Source organism: Oncorhynchus masou, chromosome 31, assembly GCF_036934945.1.
Source record: "Oncorhynchus masou masou isolate Uvic2021 chromosome 31, UVic_Omas_1.1, whole genome shotgun sequence".
Classification (NCBI taxonomy): Eukaryota; Metazoa; Chordata; class Actinopteri; order Salmoniformes; family Salmonidae; genus Oncorhynchus; species Oncorhynchus masou.
In genome coordinates, this window is record NC_088242.1 from 32,298,860 (window position 1) to 32,322,189 (window position 23,330).

The 23,330-nt window shown below is 43.1% G+C and overlaps 1 protein-coding gene across 2 annotated transcripts in view; it reads left to right on the forward strand.

Moving 5' to 3' along the window:
- LOC135523813 (protein transport protein Sec24C-like) overlaps window positions 1-12,003 on the forward strand; it is a 35,685-nt gene extending 23,682 nt beyond the window's left edge. For both annotated transcript variants that reach the window (XM_064950742.1, XM_064950743.1), the window contains 6 exons: window positions 7,422-7,706; window positions 7,940-8,058; window positions 8,278-8,457; window positions 8,631-8,816; window positions 8,911-9,000; window positions 10,435-12,003. In XM_064950742.1, coding sequence (XP_064806814.1) covers window positions 7,422-7,706; window positions 7,940-8,058; window positions 8,278-8,457; window positions 8,631-8,816; window positions 8,911-9,000; window positions 10,435-10,575 — 1,001 coding nt within the window. In that variant the 3' untranslated portion in view covers window positions 10,576-12,003. The remainder of the gene's footprint in view (window positions 1-7,421; window positions 7,707-7,939; window positions 8,059-8,277; window positions 8,458-8,630; window positions 8,817-8,910; window positions 9,001-10,434) is intronic.
- Window positions 12,004-23,330: the final 11,327 nt, after the last annotated feature.

The window sequence follows — 23,330 nt, forward strand, 5'->3', positions numbered from 1 at the left end:
GCAAAACAGCTTGAGCTCAGTGAGGTTGGATGGAGAGCATTTGTGAACAGCAGTTTTCAGTTCTTTCCACAGATTCTCGATTGGATTCAGGTCTGGACTTTGACTTGGCCATTCTAACACCTGGATATGTTTATTTTTGAACCATTCCATTGTAGATTTTGCTTTATGTTTTGGATTATTGTCTTGTTGGAAGACAAATCTCCGTCCCAGTCGCAGGTCTTTTGCAGACTCCATCAGGTTTTCTTCCAGAATGGTCCTGTATTTGGCTCCATCCATCTTCCCATCAAGTTTAACCATCTTCCCTGTCCCTGCTGAAGAAAAGCAGGCCCAAACCATGATGCTGCCACCACCATGTTTGACAGTGGGTATGGTGTGTTCAGGGTGATGAGCTGTGTTGCTTTTACGCCAAACATAACGTTTTGCATTGTTGCCAAAAAGTTCAATTTTGGTTTCATCTGACCAGAGCACCTTCTTCAACATGTTTGGTGTGTCTCCCAGGTGGCTTGTGGCAAACTTTAAATGACACTTTTTATGGATATTTTCAAGAAATGGCTTTCTTCTTGCCACTCTTCCATAAAGGACAGATTTGTGCAATATACGACTGATTGTTGTCCTATGGACAGAATCTCCCACCTCAGCTGTAGATCTCTGCAGTTCATCCAGAGTGATCATGGGCCTCTTGGCTGCATCTCTGATCAGTCTTCTCCTTGTATGAGCTGAAAGTTTAGAGGGACGGCCAGGTCTTGGTAGATTTGCAGTGGTCTGATACTCCTTCCATTTCAATATTATCGCTTGCACAGTGCTCCTTGGGATGTTTAAAGCTTGGGTAATCTTTTTGTATCCAAATCTGGCTTTAAACTTCTTCACAACAGTATCTCGGACCTGCCTGGTGTGTTCCTTGTTCTTCATGATGCTCTCTGCGCTTTTAACGGACCTCTGAGACTATCACAGTGCAGGTGCATTTATACGGAGACTTGATTACACACAGGTGTAATGTATTTATTATCATTAGTCATTTAGGTCAACATTGGATCATTCAGAGATCCTCACTGAACTTCTGGAGAGAGTTTGCTGCACTGAAAGTAAAGGGGCTGAATAATTTTGCACGCCCAATTTTTCAGTTTTTGATTTGTTAAAAAAGTTTGAAATATCCAATAAATGTCGTTCCACTTCATGATTGTGTCCCACTTGTTGTTGATTCTTCACAAAAAAATACAGTTTTAAATCTTTGTTTGAAGCCTGAAATGTGGCAAAAGGTAGCAAAGTTCAAGGGGGCCGAATACTTTCGCAAGGCACTGTATAACATTCTGTTGGTTGCAAGAATTTTGTTTAATTTAACTTGAAAAATGTCTGTTTTTTGAATCCGGTGTTTTGTGTATCAGCTCATAAACCATGTGTCATGGAATTGGTACGTCAAATCTCTACAACTATTATGCGATCTATATGGCACAGCTGTCCAATTTTTGGGTCCTTAAATGAAACTGGTATACTTTTATTTATTTTTAAACAATGTTGCTCTTTAATGCAGAGCCGACAGAAGTTCCTTATGTTTTTACCCTTTCCTCTTCCATTTTTGCAGTAATGCTGTAATTAGTTGGTAGTAATTTTGGATGGAGCAGACATTTCTATATATTTGTGTTAGCTGCATGTAATAACTCCACCAGTCCTATCTATGATATCATTTACAAAGATGATATCTTTTTGTAAAAATAAGTTGTTTTTTTTATTGTCAATTAGTATGTTTTGAGTTTAACCATAATATATCTATTATTTGGAGGACTAAACTGAAAATAGCTGTATTGGCGATTATTTCATTTTCAAATAACCGAATGTGAGAGGTTGTAATCTGAATAAAGGTGAGAAAGGCCATTCTTGAACAAGGGGTTAGACATTGTTACTAATCTGCTAGATAACCGGTTTGGTTTAAGTATACCTTCTGTATGACTGACACCTTTAGTGAGAGGTCTAATATTTAAGCATTTCTGCCCTCTGAATTCATATTCATTATATTAATGGTCCAGTTGTAATTGTATATATCTTGCCGTTCTAAATAAAATTGAATTTCTTTTTTTTTAGTGATCCAATATATAATATAGTATACTGTCATAATTTGGTTATAACCCAGAGGTTAGAAACAGTATCACGATGTTGTGGAGGGATCCAAATTGTGGATTTAAAAGAGAACATGAATCATCAGCGTACAGCGTACAATGACACTTTTTTTGTTTTTAATAGCTAACATTTCGATGGCCATAATAAATAGTTATGCCGACTAGTGGAAAACCTTGCACTACTCTTCTTGACAGTTTAATACGTCCTGGAAGTAGCCATTATTTACTATTTTACACCTAGGCTAACTATACATAACTTTAACCCTTTTGTATGAGTTTCTCCAAAACTTAAATATACCAGGCATTTATATATAAATTCCAGTCGTAGTTTATCAAAAGCCTTTTCAAAGTCCCCTATGAATACCAGGCCTGGTTTCCCAGATTTTTCATAATGTCCTATTGTTTCCAGTACTTGTATTGTATTATATTATCTCCAATGTATCATCCATGTAAAAAAAAAAAACTGTCTGATTAGAATAAATAATATCCGACAATACCCTTTTTAAATTTTATGCGTTTTGCCAGATTTTTTTGCATCACAGCTAGGGATGTGGCGGTTACAATTCCATCCGCCGTGAAGTGTCTAGCAAGTAACTGTTGGTGTCAAGGTAATTGACTGTTAATTAACACACTTATCATCTCCTGCCTTCCACGCACAGCCTACAAGCCACTCATGCAGACCTTTTGGAACATCTACATTTAAAAAGTGTAATAAATCCATGTAATATAAGCCTACATCACAATATATCCAGTTTTTATTACAGACAGGTCTAAGGAAGCATGATATGAAGAAAATGTAGTCTATTTCAGAAGAACATAGTAGCATACTCTGAATTGTTAGGCACTGATCTGGTTATATCATATGGCTGTGGACTACACTAGTTCATTTAGCAGACAATATTTGGTTAGAATTCTGTGGCTTTCTTTTATAGTAGGAAGGATGCAGTTGAACAAAGCTGAGTAACATAGAAAGGATATTTTCTCCAAACGTTGTGGAGTGCGCACATGCGGCTATTCTGTGTTGAGCGTTAACAAATAAATAGTTATTTGTATTTGCTTAATTTAGTTCATGTAGCTCTGCTTTGTTTTTTTGCACCGGCTGTACACACATCAGTCAATCATTCACAATTAGACAAGCAGTTGATAATGCCTCGAATTTCACGGCGGCATCCCCTTTGTGGCTGCAATGCACCCTAAAAAAAATCCATACCTTTTGCGTTGTGCCCTTCTCAATGCGCTCCGAATCACCTCTCACTCATATGGTTATCCGTCACGTGATCGGGTCTTTCTCACAGGCTACAAGTGAAGACCGACACATCAGGGACGCAACTGCACGCTTCCTTATCCAATTCCGAGGTGCATATTGAAGATATTGGAAGAACTGTCCACATTTTCTTTTTTTTAGACAACCTGATGAGTAGGCCTAACGAACAGCATGTCAATCTACTGTCCCCCATAGTACAAAAGTCGTTATTCTATGCGAGAAATAAAAATTTCAAACATAGTCTGGAACCGTTGTGGGTTGCAATAGAGCCCAAATTAATACAACCACTAGAATCAACTTTTGTAATGCAATGTGGCTGATGCTACAGATCAGAACATTTAGCTTAAAATGTTGATAAACTATTAGGCTATTTCTTCACATTATAAGCACAGCAATGCACACGTGGTAGTAGGCTATAACCCATTATCTAAAGTGACTGCAAATGCAATTATCCATGTGATGCTTTTATTATAAAGGGGGAAAAATGCATGTCGTCTATGCACTTAAATAGCAAATGGAAGAAGCTTTTCCAATTGTTCATTTTCATGCCAGACAGATAAGCTATACTCCTGTTGTAAAAGAAGCAATGTGCTTATTATTAGGAAAGTGTGTGTGTGTGTAGGCCCACACATTAGTAGGCCTAGCCTATAGAAAACTGATGGGATCCTCAATCTGTTTTCTCTCACAATTGCATATCAGCTCTTGGGCTCTCAGTAAGTGTTTGATTAGATTTTGCATTGATGTCAGTGATCAAATCAAATTTTATTTGTCACATACACATGGTTAGCAGATGTTAATGCGAATGTAGCGAAATGCTTGTGCTTCTAGTTCCGACAATGCAGTAATAACCAACAAGTAATCTAACTAACAATTCCTAAACTACTGTCTTATACACACAAGTGTAAGGGGATAAAGTATATGTACATAAAGATATTTGAATGAGTGATGGTACAGAGCAGCATAGGCAAGATACAGTAGATGGTATCGAGTACAGTATATACATATGAGATGAGTATGTAAACAAAGTGGCATAGTTAGTGGCTAGTGATACATGTATTACATAAAGATGCAGTAGATGATATAGAGTACAGTATATACGTATACATATGCGATGAATAATGTAGGGTAAGTAACATTATATTAGGTAGCATTGTTTAAAGTGGCTAGTGATATATTTACATTTCCCATCAATTCCCATTTATTAAAGTGGCTGGAGTTGAGTCAGTGTGTTGGCAGCAGCCACTCAATGTTAGTGGTGGCTGTTTAACAGTCTGATGGCCTTGAGATAGAAGCTGTTTTTCAGTCTCTCGGTCCCAGCTTTGATGCACCTGTACTGACCTCGCCTTCTGGATGATAGCGGGGTGAACAGGCAGTGGCTCGGGTGGTTGTTGTCCTTGATGATCTTTATGGCCTTCCTGTAACATTGGATGGTGTAGGTGTCCTGGAGGGCAGGTAGTTTGCCCCCGGTGATGCGTTGTGCAGACATCACTACCCTCTGGAGAGCCTTACGGTTGTGGGCGGAGCAGTTGCCGTACCAGGCGGTGATACAGCCCGCCAGGATGCTCTCGATTGTGCATCTGTAGAAGTTTGAGTGCTTTTGGTGACAAGCCAAATTTCTTCAGCCTCCTGAGTTTGAAGAGGCGCTGCTGCGCCTTCACAATGCTGTCTGTGTGGGTGGACCAATTCAGTTTGTCTGTGATGTGTATGCCAAGGAACTTAAAACTTACTACCCTCTCCACTACTGTTCCATCAATGTGGATAGGGGGGTGTTCCCTCTGCTGTTTCCTGAAGTCCACAATAATCTCATTAGTTTTGTTGACGTTGAGTGTGAGGTTATTTTCCTAACACCACACTCCGAGGGCCCTCACCTCCTCCCTGTAGGCCGTCTCGTCGTTGTTGGTTATCAAGCCTACCACTGTTGTGTCGTCCGCAAACTTGTTGATTGAGTTGGAGGCGTGTGTGGCCACGCAGTCGTGGGTGAACAGGGAGTACAGGAGAGGGCTCAGAACGCACCCTTGTGGGGCCCCAGTGTTGAGGATCAGCGGGGTGGAGATGTTGTTGCCTACCCTCACCACCTGGGGGCGGCCCGTCAGGAATTCCAGTACCCAGTTTTACAGGGCGGGGTCGAGACCCAGGGTCTCGAGTTTGATGACGAGCTTGGAGGGTACTGTGGTGTTAAATGCTGAGCTGGAGTCGATGAACAGCATTCTCACATAGGTATTCCTCTTGTCCAGATGGTTTAGGGCAGTGTGGTTGAGATTGCATCGTCTGTGGACCTCTTTGGGCGGTAAGCAAATTGGAGTGGGTCTAGGGTGTCAGGTAGGGTGGAGGTGATATGGTCCTTGACTAGTCTCTCAAAGCACTTCATGATGACGGAAGTGAGTGCTACGGGGCGGTAGTCGTTTAGCTCAGTTACCTTAGCTTTCTTGGGAACAGGAACGATGGTGGCCCTCTTGAAGCATGTGGGAACAGCAGACTGGGATAGGGATTGATTGAATATGTCCGTAAACACACCAGCCAGCTGGTCTGCGCATGCTCTGATGGTGCGGCTGGGGATGCTGTCTGGGCCTGCAGCCTTGCGAGGGTTAACACGTTTAAATGTTTTACTCACCTCGGCTGCAGTGAAGGAGAGTCCACATGTTTTCGTTGCGGGCCGTGTCAGTGGCACTGTATTGTCTTCAAAGCGGGCAAAAAAAGTTATTTAGTCTGCCTGGGAGCAAGACATCCTGGTCCGTGATGTTTTCTTTTTGTAATCCGTGATTGACTGTAGACCCTACCACATACCTCTTGTGTCTGAGCCGTTGAATTGAGATTCTACTTTGTCTCTATACTGACGCTTAGCTTGTTTGATTGCCTTGCGGAGGGAATAGCTACACTGTTTGTATTCGGTCATGTTTCCGGTCACCTTGCCCTGATTAAAAGCAGTGGTTCGCGCTTTCAGTTTCACGCGAATTGCTGCCATCAATCCACGGTTTCTGGTTTTGGAATGTTTTAATCGTTGCTATGGGAACGACATCTTCAACGCACGTTCTAATGAACTCGCACACCGAATCAGAGTATTTTTCAATGTTGTCTGACGCAATACGAAACATATCCCAGTCCACGTGAAGGAAGCAGTCTTGGAGTGTGGAATCAGATTGGTCGGACCAGCGTTGGACAGACCTCAGCGTGGGAGCTTCTTGTTTTAGTTTCTGTCTGTAGGCAGGGATCAACAAAATGGAGTCGTGGTCAGCTTTTCCGAAAGGAGGGCGGGGCAGGGCCTTATATGCGTCGCGGAAGTTAGAATAGCAATGATCCAAGGTTTTGCCAGCCCTGGTTGCGCCATCGATATGCTGATACAATTTAGGGAGTCTTGTTTTCAGAAGGGCAATGGAGCGCTAGCTTGTTTTGGTAGGCTACTAATGACCAGCATCGGCGCTTGGAGGAGCCTAATTATCGTGACTAAACGGTCACATGGAATTTGACTACCTTCACGACTCGTGACCGGCGGTATTACGGTCACCATAACAGCCCTAGTCACAACACTGAAGTGAAAGGGGCCTCCAAGTCTTCCTGTCTCAGTAATAATGAAATCAGACCTTGTTGAGTGTCTGATAACCACTCCAATAAAAATAGTAGATTAAAACATGCTTACAACGGTCCCCTGTGTACATCAACAAAGGATTGGTACACCTCCACTGGTATGCCATCCAGCCCCAGACTTAAAGGCTTTAATTGCATCAAGAAGTTCCTCCTCTGTAATTTGGCCTTCGCATGAGTCTTTCCGTACATTTTTACATTCTTAATAGAAGAAGCAAAATCGATACAGTTGAACTTTGTTTAGTGGAGATGGAGGAGACTGAGAAGAACCATATGCTTCAAGTACTTTGCTTCCTCTTTCAAAATATTCAAAGTTTCATGAAATACTTTTTGGTGCCATTTCTATGACGAGGATAACTCATTCTGTGTCTCTCTGGAACCATATGTATTTTTCCGTCTGTCTGTGGACTCACACTTCACCTAGTGGTGTTTATTCACTTCCGTCGTAACGTCCTCTCCTCCTCCAGGTATCAGAGCGACCGATTTCTTCGGCTCGTTCTTCATGAGCAACACGACAGACGTGGAGCTGGCAGGCCTGGACTGTGACAAGACTGTCACCGTGGAATTCCGCCACGATGACAAGCTCAGCGAGGACACCGGCGCGCTCATGCAGTGCGCGGTGTTGTACACCAGCTGTAGTGGTCAGCGGCGTCTGAGGGTCCACAACATGGCGGTCAACTGCTGCTCCCAGCTCGCCGACCTCTACCGGAACTGCGAGACGGACACAATCATCAACTTCTTCTCCAAGTACGGTCAGTATCACACGCTCTGTCGATACAGCCGTGAAATTGTGTAGTGTGTTTCGAGGTTGTTACTAAGAGAAAGAATGTATAAAGATCAGCAGGGGTCCAATCACCGAACACCTACTTTAGGTGTGAGATGCTGTAGATTTGATTGACACCAGTAGGATTCAAACCAACTTACGGTCTTTACTTACGGTCCGGAAATGGAAACCAATGGTCCTTTTCTCTGTGTCTGTGTGTAGCGTACCGTAGCATATTGAACACCCCCACCAAGACAGTGAGAGACACCATGGTGAACCAGTGTGCCCAGATTCTGGCCTGCTACCGCAAGAACTGTGCCAGCCCCTCGTCTGCCGGACAGGTCGGTCACTCCCCCCCACACACACACACAATTGGACAAGTCAGTGACACACACCCCATACACACACATTCCCCCCGACACCATTCAGACACTGTCACATACTTACACAAACACTATACATTCACCCCATTACCACCCACACACTGCAGTCAGTCTCTCACACAAATCAACGCCCCCAAAATGTACACACTCAATCACTTTCCCTCTCTCCTTTTGTAGCTGATCCTACCAGAGTGTATGAAGCTGCTGCCGGTCTATCTGAACTGTGTGTTGAAGAGTGACGTGCTGCAGCCGGGAGCTGACATCTCATTGGACGACAGAGCCTACCTGAGACAGCTGCTCAGCTGTATGGACGTATCAGAGAGCCACATCTTCTTCTATCCCCGCCTACTGCCCCTGGTGAGAGGCCCTGCTCTCCAACTCGCTCTCTTTCTGTCTCTCGAATTCACTTCACTCATTTGGCATGACAAGGCACCATCTTACTTTGCTGAAGCAAACATGTAAGAACATATTACATCAATGTGAAATCAGTTTGTTAAATCGTGTGTTAATCAAGTACCTTTCCATCTCAGGTGAAGTTGGATGGAGGGTCGTTGCCAATGGCAGTGCGTAACTCAGAGGAGCGCCTGTCGAAGGGCGGAGTCTACCTCCTGGAGACAGGGCTCCACCTCTTCTTGTGGGTGGGAGCCAATGCTCAGCAGGAGCTGCTTAGCAACATCTTTGGAACGCCCACCTTCAGCCAGATAGACCCCAACATGGTGAGACACACACAGACTCAGACTTCAAATCATTGTCTTGATTTGAAGTGTGTGGGTGTGTTGCTATCTCCTAAATGTGTGTGTTGTGTTCCAGACGAGTCTGCCGGAGCTGGACAACCCGTTCTCCCAGAGACTCCGAGAGATCATCGACTCCTTCAGGTCACAACGGTCACGATACATGAAGGTCAAACTCCACTACCTCTCTTTCTCTCTCTCTCTCTCTCTTCTTTCTTTCCATCTCAATTTCTGTTTTGTCAGGGAACAATACTGCGACCAAAACAGTCACGTTGCAACCGTTTGACTTGGCAGTGCAACACACATTTTTAATTGGCACGCGTTACACCTTTTGTGAGACTAACTACCACATGGACACACTTCATGCGTAGTGCCCTCCAAGCTCAGGGTCCTGGGACTGACCACCTCCCTCTGCAACTGGATCCTGTACTTCCTTACGGGTCTCCCCCAGGTGGTGAGGGTAGGCAACAACACATCTGAAATGTATTTATAAATCCCTTCTCCACATCAGCAGTTGTCACAATTAAGTGCTTGAAAAAGTCCTAAAGTCCTTGAATTTGACTTGCCAATGTCTGTATGAACCCTGTATAGGCTACTTGCCCATGGCCCGCAAATGAAAAATAAAATCACAGGCTATTGAAATGATGCACACATCATTCTCTTTCCTGTAAGATCTTTAAAAATCTATTCTGGCCAGTAACTTTGTTGGCACTGGCCCGGGTGTGTCACTAGTAAATTTGAATGAATGTTGAGCCCTGCGTGTGCGAGTGGGGCCTATGTCTACTACATTGTGAAGCCGTTAGCGATGCTAATGATAGCCTGACCGTTTTCGGGTAGATGGAAAAAGCACTTAAAAGGTAACGACCAAGTAGCCTATGCATCCCCGGCAGATTCAGGATTATTTGCATCATCCAGTGACCGTTTGTTTTGACATCACCACAAGTCCCCTACAGAAACATCACTGAATTAAAGGGTAACTACACTGAAATGGCTATTTTCCCCAGACCTAAAGAATTGTCCCCTGATGTGGTTTAAGCATTGCTGTGGACTTAGAACGTCCAATTTGTATTATTTTTTTTCTATTAAAGTGAGATTTGAAAGTGAAAACATGAAGCTTCAAGAGGACTACCAGTCCTCCCTAGTTTAATTATTTTTTTCGAAGTATTGTTTTTTTTTTTTTTTTCTGACCTCTAGAGGCTTTTGCAGAAAAGAACACATGGCAATAACACAATACATTTGGCACTTTATTTTACGCCTCTCTTTGCTGTTACAGTAAATCTATCCAAATCAATGTAAGAACACAGGTTAAAAGATGATGGCCAGGTTCTGGAAGGAATGCAGGCACATTATGGGCGACAGGCTCATTGTCATCAATCGTCATTATCGACTAAATCATGTGCTTCTGCATTGCTTGCTCTTTGGGGTTTTAGACTGGGTTTCTGTATAAGCACTTTGTGACATCTGCTGCTGTAAAAAGGGCTTTATAAATGAATTTGATGTGCGTGTGCCACAGACTAGAAAAAGTGGAGATCCCTGGATGTAGTACAGAAGCATAAGGTGTGTGTGTGTTAACATCTCTCTCTCTCTCCACACGTGTCTGAAGTTGATGGTGGTGAAGCAGGAGGACAAGGCGGAGCTAATCTTTAAGCACTTCCTGTGTGAGGACAAGAGCACCAACGGAGGAGCTTCCTATGTCGACTTCCTGTGTCACATGCACAAGGAGATCCGCCAGCTACTCAGCTAGGGCCCTGATTTCTGACCCTTCAAACCTGACCCCGGCACCTCACCCCCCCGATGCGCTTTATCTTTTATTTACCGAATAAACTTAACCCCTCCCCTCTGTCAGCGAGAGGCCAGAGACGTATACACAGCCTCGTTGCAGATTCCGTGTGTTTGTCCTCATACGACTCTACTCTTCCAAACGTCAGGCTCTAAAACAGCTGGAGCTGATCCACTGGCCAATGGAAGTGTGTGTGTGTATTTTGTGAGTGTGTTTGTGAGGGAGAGAGTTGCTGTTGATTGTAGTAGGTGTTCTGTCTAACACTAGCACTGAAAGGCTGTTGTGGGTGTACCGGCCGCTGGTAGAAACTTTTTGTATGATTCAGACCCAGTAGAGCTGAAGATGACAAACTATACATGACATGAAATAAATGTGTTTTTTTTCCATCTCTAGAATTATTTTTCTATTTGTCTTATTCTCTCCCTCAGACATGGCCTCGTGTGTGTGTGTGTGTGTGTGTGTGTGTGTGTGCGCGCTGACTTACAAACACTACTGAGGCAATAGGAGAGCAGGAGGAGTATATAGAGATGTGATTGAGGTTTAACTCCCAATAAAAGTCTATGCATCTAATCATCCAGAGGCGCGGGGTTTGAAAGTTCAACCAGCGTGGGGGTCCCACTATGACTCACACAGTATAGACTGTTTGGTTGAGGTGTGTGTGTGTCATGTTGTTTTACTAACACGTGTATCAGCTTGACACCATTCTCCGACATGATGCCTGTTTGTCTTCCTGTCTGTGAAGGGAGGAGTAACTGGCTGCGCTTCTCAAAATTGAGGTCAGTCCGAGAAAGTGTGAGAATAATGTTGGGCATAGTCATGTTCCGTAGGCACGAAAACAGGTGATAACTATTTGAAACGGGGGTGGGGGGGTTACTCTTGTTTTTGGTTTCCGTAGCAGAATGTTTTTGCTACGTGTTTTTGCTGAACATGACCCTGTGCTCTACACACAGCTGTGTCTGAGTTGTCCCACACTGCGGACGGTCTGCTATAGAACCTTGGTTCGTTTACACATATAACCTACGTCTATAACCTGTACAGAATTAAATCCTCCGGTTTTTAAACACCTGTGTCAAATGCTGTGGTTTGTCAGTCCGTCGCCGCCGCTCACACAAAAGCAGTCCTGCTTCTGGAGGCAGGTCCTGGTGGATGTGGGGGGTTCTGGAGGCAGGTCCTGGTGAATTTCTCTAAAGGAAAAGAGGGATCCGTCTATACATCCTGACTTTTGCATTTGTTTTCGTTCTCGTGTCTTAACACAAGTGTCGGTGGTGTGCTGCCCTCTTCTCTGACCATCTCTCTGAATGGACCTTCTTTCTGACTATTCTGACCGTTTTTCCTTTTCTCTGTGTTTTTGTCATTGCCTCCTGGACTGTTAATAAAGTTATTGAATCGCCATGCTTCTCCCATCCCTGCTCTCATTGGCTTGTTGGTACTATGGTTACAGTAAGGGACTTTCTGCCCAAAAGTAGTGCACCATATACAGTTGCAGCCAAATACATTGACACTCTTGAGCTTTTCTTAAATAATTCCCTATTCTAAAATGTTGGTTTTCATACCTCATTGGATGAACCATTTAAAAAAAATGTTTTGTCTACTTAAGTTATTGGCAACCCGGAGATGGTATTTGCTTGCACAGCCTTTGGCCAAGAACTGCAGACAAACATTTCTTGTAACATCAATGAGCTTGATTGCGCCTTTGTTCCACTCTTCAGCTGCAAAATGTTGCTGGAGGGATGTCCTGTGTCCAAAGACCCATGTTTTTGGACACAGGGTTGAACATTGGACTCAACACCAGATATTCTGCTGGTTTCAAGATGCCTTTGCTCACGTTTTAAGGCCCCCAGTACCAGAGGCAGAAAATCAACCCCACAGTATTACCAAACCACCCCCATGTTTGATTGTGGAGAGGGTGTATTATTTTTATTGAATGCATCATTTGGTCATTGTAAACACTGCTCTGATTTGTGTTGTCAAAGAACTCTAATGTTGTTTCATTGGTACAGAACATTTTCCACAGGCTTTAGATTTGTTTTGGTGGGATTTTGAGAAGTTCAGCAGGAGGAGCTTCCTGTCTACCAACGATCACATTAAACAAACATTCAAGAAAATAACACCCTCCCTACATTCAAACATAGGGAAGGTTTGATAATGTTGAGTTTCTTTGCTGTCTCTGGTACTGGGGGGCCTTGAACATACGGAAGACATCATGAAAACAGATTACCAAGGTGTTTTGGGGGTGAAATGTTCAGCCCAGTGTCCAAAAACGGGATCTGTTGGAGGATGGAGTGGCCAGTGAAGAGTCCAGATCTAAATCGCATCTATGGGGAGAGCTGGAAAAAGCAGTTGGTGTTGGACACCCCGCAAACGTTCAAGAATTAGAGCAGTTTGCTGCTGAAGACTGGGACAAATTGCTTGTAGAAAGGTGCAGCAAATCATTTGCAGTTATCTTTGCCAAAAGCTGTGCAACCAAGTACTAGCTACAGTGGAGCCAATTACATTTTTAATTTAGAAAAGAAAGTCTAAGTAAAATGGTTCTGTAAAGTTGCTTTTTTCCAATTTCAAGTTATTTGAAAATAAATAATTCCCTATTTTAGAAAAGTGTCACTCCGTAAGCTCAAAGTATTGAGACCGTGAACATTTTTGTTTTGGCTTTGTACTCCAGCACTTGGGATTTGAAATGATACAATGACTGAGGTTAATGTACAGACTGACAGCTTTCATTTCCATCCATATCTGGTGAATCTTTTAGAAATTACAACACTTTTGTACGTAGTCCCCCCTATATTTTAGGGGATCAAAAGAAATGGACAAATTCACGTGTGTATTAGAGTAGACAAAATGTTACTATTTGGTCCCTTATTTTCCAAGCATGCAATGGTTACATCAAGCTTGTGACGCATTTGTTGGATGCATTTGCTGTTTGTTTTGGTTGTGTTTCAGATTATTTTTGTATCCAATAGAAATGAATGGGAAATAATGTTTTGTCATTTTGGATTCCATATGTGTTATCATAGTTTTGATGTCTTCACTATTATTCTGCAATGTAGAAATTAGTGAAAAAAACTTTTAAAAAACTTGAAAAGAACAAAAGGTGGATACCTAGTCAGTTGTCCAACTGAATGTATTCAACTGAAATGTGTCTTCCGCATTTAAACCAACCCCTCTGAATGAGTAGGTGTGTCCGAACTTTTGAATGATACTCTACATATAAGTGAATTTGTCTCAATACCTTTGCTCTCCTAAAATAGGGGGGACCATGTACAAAAAGTGCCGTCAATTCAAAACGGTTCACCCGATATGGATGAGAATACCCTAAAATGAAATCTGACAGTCTGAGCTTTAGCCATGTATTCGTTGTATCATATCCAAAGTGCTGGAGTACAGAGCCAAAACAACCTAAAATGAGTCACTGTCCCAGTACATTTTTGAGCTCGCTGCATTTGGCCGCAACTGTATAAGGGATCCTAGTAGGTAACAGATGGGTGAAAGGTCAGGCAGAGCACTGCTACTAAAGCCAACACTAGTCCAGGATCAGGTGGAGCTAATAAACAATTGCAGAAAAATAGTAAAAATAGAATAGTGCTTGTTTAAAAGTATGCACTTTAATCCGATTACCATTAATTTATCATCACATTATCAGTCAGGTCTAGAGTGGTTCAAAGCACATATGTGAATATAGGTTTAGGGGTTATGCTATCTTTGTCATCTGCTGTATGTTACACACAAATGTGTGTGATCTCCCTGAAGTCTCAGGTGTTCCTCCAGGGAGGCTACTCTACCTGACACGGGGACACTGACGAGTCCACCCAGCCTTGCCGAAACCCTGGATAGAATGGCTCTGTGGATGTGGAGTGGAACATGTGCAGGTGGGTCAGTGTGTTAGAGGAGACACTGTAGAAGGACAGAGTGCCAGCCGGCCAGTCTAGATACACACCTACTCTGTTAGAGAGGAGGGGGGGGGGGGTCATGGCAGTGCTCTTGTCATTGTGCCATGTAGTGTAACTGTCATTAGAGCAGTTCAGACTCCAGGACACAGCGTTTCATCCAAAACCAGCAGTCATGTCCCTCTCCTGATCCCACTCCACTCTGTCTCCCAATAGCAGCGCCCAGTCAGACCCTCTCTACACAGCAGCTTCCTCCAGCAGTCAAATCTCTCTGGGTGATCAGGAAACGGCTGCTCTCTTTCCCTCGCATCACCTTCCTGTTCTCCGCAGACAGCGAGGGCTCTCTGTGTGCTGTGTTTGGGTCCAGTCTGAGGTCACAGGTATCTGGGAGGGGGAAAAAATTAAACTCAGTAGAATATCACACCCATACTGTACATGCATCTCTGTGGTCCTGGTCTGACCCTGAACTCAGCGCAGTACGCCACACTGTCGGAGAGAGAGGCAGTAAAACAGAGCTGGGATTCACACAGTCTCACTCAATCCCAAACCGAGTTAATGTCTTTTTTTTCACATTCATTATTTCCTAAGTTTCCTCAGTTTACAGTGTGTATCTTCCAGTACAGCAGAGAGAAGCTTCACTCCTGAGTCTCCTGGGTGATTGTAGCTCAGGTCCCACTCTCTCATGTGTGAGGGGTTGGAATTTAGAAGGGAGGACATAAAACCACATCCTACCACTGTGAAAGTACAAAGTGAAAACCTAGAAACAAAAAGAGAAAAACGATAAACATTTTAGCTGCCTCTAAAAGTGGTGATAAGCAAATATTACATTTATATACTTGTTTTCTACCAGTATAACCAGAGTGTTTATAAAACACTCACCTTACTATCACCAGTTTACTGTCTGGGCTGCCCAGTGTTTACAGTTTACAGTCTGGACTGCCCAGTGTTTACAGTTTACAGTCTGGACTGCCCCCTGTTTACAGTTTACAGTCTGGACTGCCCAGTGTTTACAGTTTACAGTCTGGACTGCCCCCTGTTTACAGTTTACAGTCTGGACTGCCCAGTGTTTACAGTTTACAGTCTGGACTGCCCCCTGTTTACAGTTTACAGTCTGGACTGCCCAGTGTTTACAGTTTACAGTCTGGACTGCCCAGTGTTTACAGTTTACAGTCTGGACTGCCCCCTGTTTACAGTTTACAGTCTGGACTGCCCAGTTTTTACAGTTTACTGTCTTGGCTGCCCAGTGTTTACAGTTTACTGTCTTGGCTGCCCAGTGTTTACAGTTTACTGTCTTGGCTGCCCAGTGTTTACAGTTTACTGTCTGGACTGCCCAGTGTTTACAGTGCCCAGTGTTTACAGTGCCCAGTGTTTACAGTGCCCAGTGTTTACAGTGCCCAGTGTTTACAGTTTACTGTCTGGACTGCCCAGTGTTTACAGTTGACTGTCTGGACTGCCCAGTGTTTACAGTTTACTATCTGGACTGCCCAGTGTTTACAGTTTACTGTCTGGACTGCCCAGTGTTTATAGTTTACAGTCTGGACTTCCCAGTGTTTACAGTCTGGACTGCCCACTGTTTACAGTTTACAGTCTGGACTGCCTACTGTTTACAGTTTACAGTCTGGACTGCCCACTGTTTACAGTTTACTGTCTGGACTGCCCAGTGTTTACAGTTTACTGTCTGGACTGCCCAGTGTTTACAGTTTACTGTCTGGACTGCCCAGTGTTTATAGTTTACAGTCTGGACTGCCCTGTTTTTACAGTTTACTGTCTGGACTGCCCAGTGTTTACAGTATACAGTCTGGACTGCCCAGTGTTTACAGTTTACTGTCTGGACTGCCCAGTGTTTACAGTTTACAGTGTGGACTTGCCAGTCCAGAAGAGAGCAGATTCACTCCTGAATCCTACAGGTCATTGTCACTCATGTCCAGCTCTCTCTGGTGTGAGGAGTTTGTACTAAGAGCTGAGGCCAATGCTTCACAGCATCTCTCTGTGAGTTTGCGTCGATTCAGCCTAAGAAACATAATGGATAAACTCAACTCTTAACCTGACTAAACTGAAAGAGTGAGAAGAGTGTGTGCAGTGTCTGTTGATGTGATCTGAGGTATTGTTGTTGATTTTGTACTCACATGGCTGTTCTGGAGGCTTTGATTACCGGCAGCAGCCTAAGAAGACCCTCCTCTGATCTGGAGTTTTTATTTAGGTCAAACTCACCCAGCTCCTCTTCTGAAGTCAGCAACACAAAAACCAGTGCTGACCACTATGCAGGTGACAGTTAGGCTCTAGATAGACTTCCTGAGCTCTGGTGGCTTTGGATCTCCTCCACTAGAGAATGGTCATGTAGTTCATTCAGACAGTGGAATAGATCGATGCATCTTTCTGGAGAGGGATTCTCATTTGAAATGATATTTGATGGGCTTGACTGTTTTCCTTGTTGGTCTGTGATCTGCTTATCCTCTGAGTTAGCAAGTCTCATAGGAGAACCTGATTGGACTCCAGTGAGAGAGGCCCAGAAGGAAGCTGAGGAAAGGGTCCAGGTGTCCACTCACTCTGTATGGCCTTTTCCACTGCTGCTTTGTAAAAGCTGGTTGAAGATGAATCTCTGACTGGAAAATGTTTTTTTTTAAAAAGGATTGCTCTTTGGCTAATAGATTCACATGATCACTGAATAATGTGAGAAACACATACCGAGCAACCATAAACTCCTGAGTACTGAGATGAACAAAGCAGAAAACCTTTCCCTGGCACAGGGTCGGTTCCTCACTGAAGATCTCAGTACTCACTCCTGAGTACGCAGACGCCTCCCTGACGGTTATGCCACACTCTTTCACGTCTTCCTCATAGAAGATCAGGTTGCCTTTCTCCAGCTGTTGGAAAGCTGGAGTTTTTCACAGGGACTCAATGCTTTTTCTCATTGAGTTCAGGGCCAAGGTTTCCTCTTCTGTGAAGCATATGACTCATGTCTTTCTCTTGAAATACCAGGAAATGTGAGTACATCTGTGTCAGTGTCTTGGGCGTCTCTCCACTCTCTGCTTTTACCAGCTTGTTCTCCAGAACGGTGGCTGCGATCCAACAGAGTACAGGTATGTGGCACATAGAGGCTTCTTGATGTCTTTATGTGTGTGATAATTCTACTGACTAGGTTCTCATCACTGATTTCTCTTCCTGAAGTACTCCCCCTTTTGTGGGTCATTGAACCCTCTTACCTCTGTCATCTGGTCAACACACTCAGGGAGGGATCTGATTGTCTGCTGCAAGTCGGGAGGTTATGCAAAGTTGAGCAGAGGGAAGCAGAGGTTTGTTAGAATCGAGTCAACCTCAGTGGACGTACTGCTCTCAAACAATACGTCATTGTTGTGGAAGTCTAGAGGAAGTCGACACTCATCCAGACCACCGAAACACAAATAAAACATGATACTTCTTGTAGTTTGATATCTCTGATTGTTTTGTTTCCTTAAGAATCAGTAGAGAAGCTCATCAAATTCAGCTGTCGAAAAGAAAGAGGAAATATCAACTGTAGATCTTGATTGGCTTTTCCTTCAGCTCAGTCCAGAATGAACTTCTGCACTGAGACGTTGTTCCCGATGCCAGCAACTCCCTTTTGTCAGAACAGTTCTGATAGGTTGATCCTGTCCAGGTGAATGGTTGAAAGATGTCATTGCATTGGATTGGTGTTTCTGGTGTTGCTGGTCTCCTGGATGCTGTCTCAATCTGTCTCACCTCATGTTCATTATTGAGCTTTGTACGTCTGTGTAGACCATGACGTAGTAGAATCAGAATTAGTTAGGTAACATTGATAAATAAGATGTTTTATTTACATAAATACTTATGTGAGATATTTGTCATTAGAATGTCTTCTTTTGGATAATACTGTTGGCAGTTGCATTTTCCTCTTTCTTCTCCAGGGAAAAGTCACTTGGGGCCCAGAGAGGGGAGAGGTCAGGCTTGTCTTTTATCTGTCTGGTAATATGCAGAATATCAGAAAGGGAGAAGTCAGAATTGAACAGTGTCTTCCAACGTATCAGTTAAACCATGTGAAGGGCTCCACAATGTCTGTGTGCCAGTCACTCCCCTCTGAGTTTATCCAGGAGGGGGTGCATATGAGATGGGAGTATCTAGAATTGACAATTGATATATGCCATTGGATGAGGTAATGTTTTGGTACTAAGAAGTACCAGGAACGAGATTACAATCTCGGTTTAGGAGACCAAACTGAACAATAATTTATAGCTAATGCTATCTGGCTATGGGGATACTCCTCTTTCAAGTAAAAGGCACTTTGTGAATTTCCTAAGATCTGTGGGGGGGTGGATCTTTGCTATAAAAGATCTCAGTTGCCATTTTGTAAGCACTCTTAGAGAATTCATTTATAGACACTGAATTGATCTGAGAGTCACGGGGCTATGGTGAAGCTCATTTAATTCAAATATGAAGTTTATGTATAACTCTGACTGCTGTGTGGTTTGTAACTCTCCTTATTTAGTAATACAGGAAATTTCCACGACCACCAGTGGCGATTTGTTGGGGCAAATTCCCCAAAACATGGTGCATGCTATAAAGCCACAACATTACACTAAACAATACATTAATTGCACTGTAACGGTGACAAAAGGTTCCCACAAACTGTTAGGGCCTATATAAAGCTGTCCCAACAGCAGAGCTTTCTTTTCAGCACCATGGGTTGAATCCTTACCACTGCTTACACCTAGCTACCAGCGGAAGCCTTGTCTGGCAGCGAAACAGTTCATTTAGCCTTATTTACTGCCTTTTTTTTTAAACGTAGCTGGTATGGCTGACTTGCTTAACCTCTTGAAACTCTGGGGGCGCAATTTCATTTTTGGATGAAAAACGTTCCCGTTTTAAACAAGATATTTTGTCACAAAAAGATGCTCGACTATGCATATAATTGATAGCTTTGGAAAGAAAACACTCAGAATTTTCCAGACCTGCCAAGATATTGTCTGTGGGTGCCCTAGAACGGGAGCTACAGGCAAAACCAAGATGAAACGGCAACCAGGAAACCAGCAGGATTTTTGAGGCTCCGTTTTCCATTGTCTCCTTATATGGCTGTGAATGCGAGAGGAATGAGCCTGCCCTTTCTGTCGTTTCCCCAAGGTGTCTGCAGCATTGTGACGTATTTGTAGGCATATCATTGGAAGATTGACCATAAGAGACTACATTTTCCAGGTGTCCGCCCGGTGTCCTCCGTCGAAATTGGTGCGTCTTTTTCAGCTGCTGGTATTTTTCCATACGATTCTGAGGGGAAAGCAGGCTTCCACGAACTGCATATCAATGAAGAGATATGTGAAAAAACACCTTGAGGATTGATTCAAAACAACGTTTGCCATGTTTCGGTCGATATTATGGAGTTAATTCGGAAAAAGTTTGACGTTTTGGTGACTGAATTTTCGGTTCGTTTCGGTAGCCAAATGTGATGTACAAAACGGAGCGATTTCTCCTACACAAAGATTCTTTCAGGAAAAACTAAACATTTGCTATGTAACTGAGAGTCTCCTCATTGAAAACATCCGAAGCTCTTCAAAGGTAAATGATTTTATTTATTTGGTTATCTGGTTTTTGTGAAAATGTTCCGTGCTAAATGCTACTCAAAATGCTAAGCTAGCTTAGCATACTCTTACACAAATTAGTGATTTGCTATGGTTCAAAAGCATATTTTGAAAATCTGAGATGACAGTGTTGTTAAGAAAAGGCTAAGCTTGAGAGCAGGCGCATTATTTTCATTTTATTTGCGATTTTCAGAAATCGTTAACGTTGTGTTATGCTAATGAGCCTGAGGCTTTATTCACGATCCCGGATCCGGGATGGGGAGTATCAAGAGACAAATGTGGCTTCTACTGACAATTGACATGTGCAAACTATGGCATAAGGGAACAATGAGCGGATAAGAGGCAATCCGTAATTTTGATTAAGACATTAATGAGCGAGGTAAGATGGACGTAGTCAATATAACTATTTGTTCAGCACTTTTGAAATGTACAGCGACATAATTCAAAACATGGGCCATTCTTACAATATTCTCTCTGTACACCAAGTAGGATAAATAAAGTTGGCATATGAGCAGACAGTGAAAGCTCTTACAATACGATTTTGCGGTGACGTAGTCTCCCCATGAGTGACAGAACACTGAGCCAATCACAGCGCGACTAGAGAACATTACCAACCCCTACACTCCGTAGTTCCCTTTGGGTGCCCCACCACAACAGAAAACACTAAGCTAGGCTGAAACACCTGCATTTTGGAGCTGCCTTTCTCCCAAAAAAACATACAAAAAAGAGACCATGCTAGTATGCAGCTTTATTAACTCAATGACTTTTTTTCAGACATTGTTTGCAAACTGATATGTGACAGGTATGTGACATGCAAAACAGGCTTCAAACACATAGTAGAACCTCCTTTTCAGATTGAGTTTTAGTTGGCACCTCTCCATGTATGTAAAATGTATGTACATGTAGCATAAAAGCTGTAAATAAATAAAAATGTTAAAACATGTGTCCTCCCTAATGGGTTAAAATATATATTCATAAATAATAATAATACAAAAGTTGGCACCTCTAGATTCGCTCACCTGGTATAATAAACAAGTGACAAACAGTATAAAAAGGATCCTGTGTTTGTAAAATAGATGGTTCTGTGGATTATCCTGTAAATATTCCACTCAAACTGAAACTGTTTCGAGACTGCAGTATAATAATGCAGGTTTAGGGCGTGGCGGATGAATCAGAATTAGTTGGGTAACATAGATAAGATGTTTTATTTACATAAGCATATTATGTGAGATACTTGTCATTAGAATGTATCCTTTTGGACTATAGTGTTGGCAGTTGCACTTTTTTCTCAGCTGGGGCTCAGTCACTTGGGGCTTAGTCATTTGGGGCCCAGAGAGGGGAGAGGTCAGGCTTGTCTTTAGTATGTCACTGGTGCTATGCAGAATATCAGAAATGGAAGAGAACAGGAACATTGTCTTCATATGTGAATGTATCTGTTAAACCATGTGAAGGGATGGCGTGATTAAGGGGGAACCAATTACTTGTCTCCACAATGTCTGTGCGCAAGTCACTCCCCTCAGTGAGCTTGTCCAGGAGTGGGGTCAAGAGGGGGTTTACTTAAGATGGGAGTATCTTGAATTGACAATTGAGTCATGCCTTGGATGAGGTAATGTTTTTGTACTATGAAGTACCAGGAACGAGATTTGAACCTCGTCTTAGAGACCAAACAGAACGACAATTTATAGCGAATGCTATCTGGCTATGGGATACTCCTCTCTCAAGTAAAAGTCTTTCTTTGTGAACTGTTCCTAAGATGTGTGGTTCGTCATGTAAGTTGAGAGGGGTGTATCTTGGCTATAGAAGATCTTTGTATTCTTCTGTAGGCACTCTCAGAATTCATTATTGACACAGAATTGATCTGAGAATCAAAAGGGCTATGGTAAAGCTCATATTATTAAAGATGAAGTTTAAGTATAGCTCTGACTGGTGTGTGGTTTGTAACTCTCCTCATTTGGTAATACAGGAAATTGCCACGACAAGGGCTGTTTGATCTTGCGCTCTCTAAATACAGGTTACTGGACAACGTTGCAATCTTGTGGATCCTCATACCAAAATCAACTTCAGTTCCAAAGCGTTTCCCTGTTCTTACCACTGCCCGAACAACCTTCTCCATACAGATCTACAGTAAGACTGCCAAACACCCCATTCTATCTGTCTTACCGTTGTCCTCAGTCTTTACAGGAACAGATTGAAACATGGTGAGACAGGCAGGTGATTCTTTAGATTAAACGACGGGCTCTGAGAAGAGAGACAGAGAAGTGGAGAGAGGAAAGAACAAGATAAATGACTTGAAATACTTAACGCAAGGGGATTTACATTTTTAGAACTCATCAATACTTTAGAAGTATGTAGGCTGCTTACCATCTTTGGAGTTGACTCTGATGTTGAAGTGAATTGGACCATCAATATAGCAGACAGGGTGTGAAGGGGCCACAACATGGCCGTCAGTCTGAGATGTACAGGTGAGGTAGACAGGAGAGGCAGGAACCGGAATTGAGGCAGCTGCTCCATCAATCTCAGCCTTTACAGAGAGAGTGAAAGAGAATAGTTTTTTTCTCAACTCCTACACAGATTTTTCCAGCATATTTCTTTTCTCAAGCAATACTAAGCAGTGCAGGAGTGAAAGAATATGGTATACCCACCTTGGTGATCTGCCATTCACTTCTGATTCATCTTCATGATTTCCAGGGAGATCGTCATAGCTCCATCGTGGCCGTGGGAGTTCACCATGGTATCCGCGGTGTCTTGCCTGTCGGCGTTCTCCAGATGGCCCGTGGGGATGAGATGAAAGCCATCTGGTACGTTCTGAGTCAGGTACCAGTGAAATGTCCAACCATGTGTGTGAAATGCTCCTTCAGAGTAGCCCGTGGCAGCTCGGGGACAGGAGCAGGTGTCGCCATCGTAGAGCACAGTAAGTTACACTTCAGGCACGGACATGTTCAAAACGTGTTGAACTGAACGTTGTGCATCTATTCACGCGGGTTCTCTGCAGAAATGGAACAACTATTTCTCGGTCTAGCTTCTGAAATGTCCATCACTCCTTTACTTTGCATCACTACATCTCCCTCTCTCTCTCTCTCTCTCGCTGTCTCTCTCTATTAGTGATCTCTTTGTTGTCTGTCTCATGCAAATGTCCTTTCGTTTCCTGATTGATGGGCTTGGTGGCGTACTGCAGATGAAAACAGGGAGCTGTCTGTCTGTGGTTTGATGTTCGTTGCTAAAAACGGTCATTTCCCCAGACTCTACCGTGTTTTGTTGAATCATGGGTGTCTTT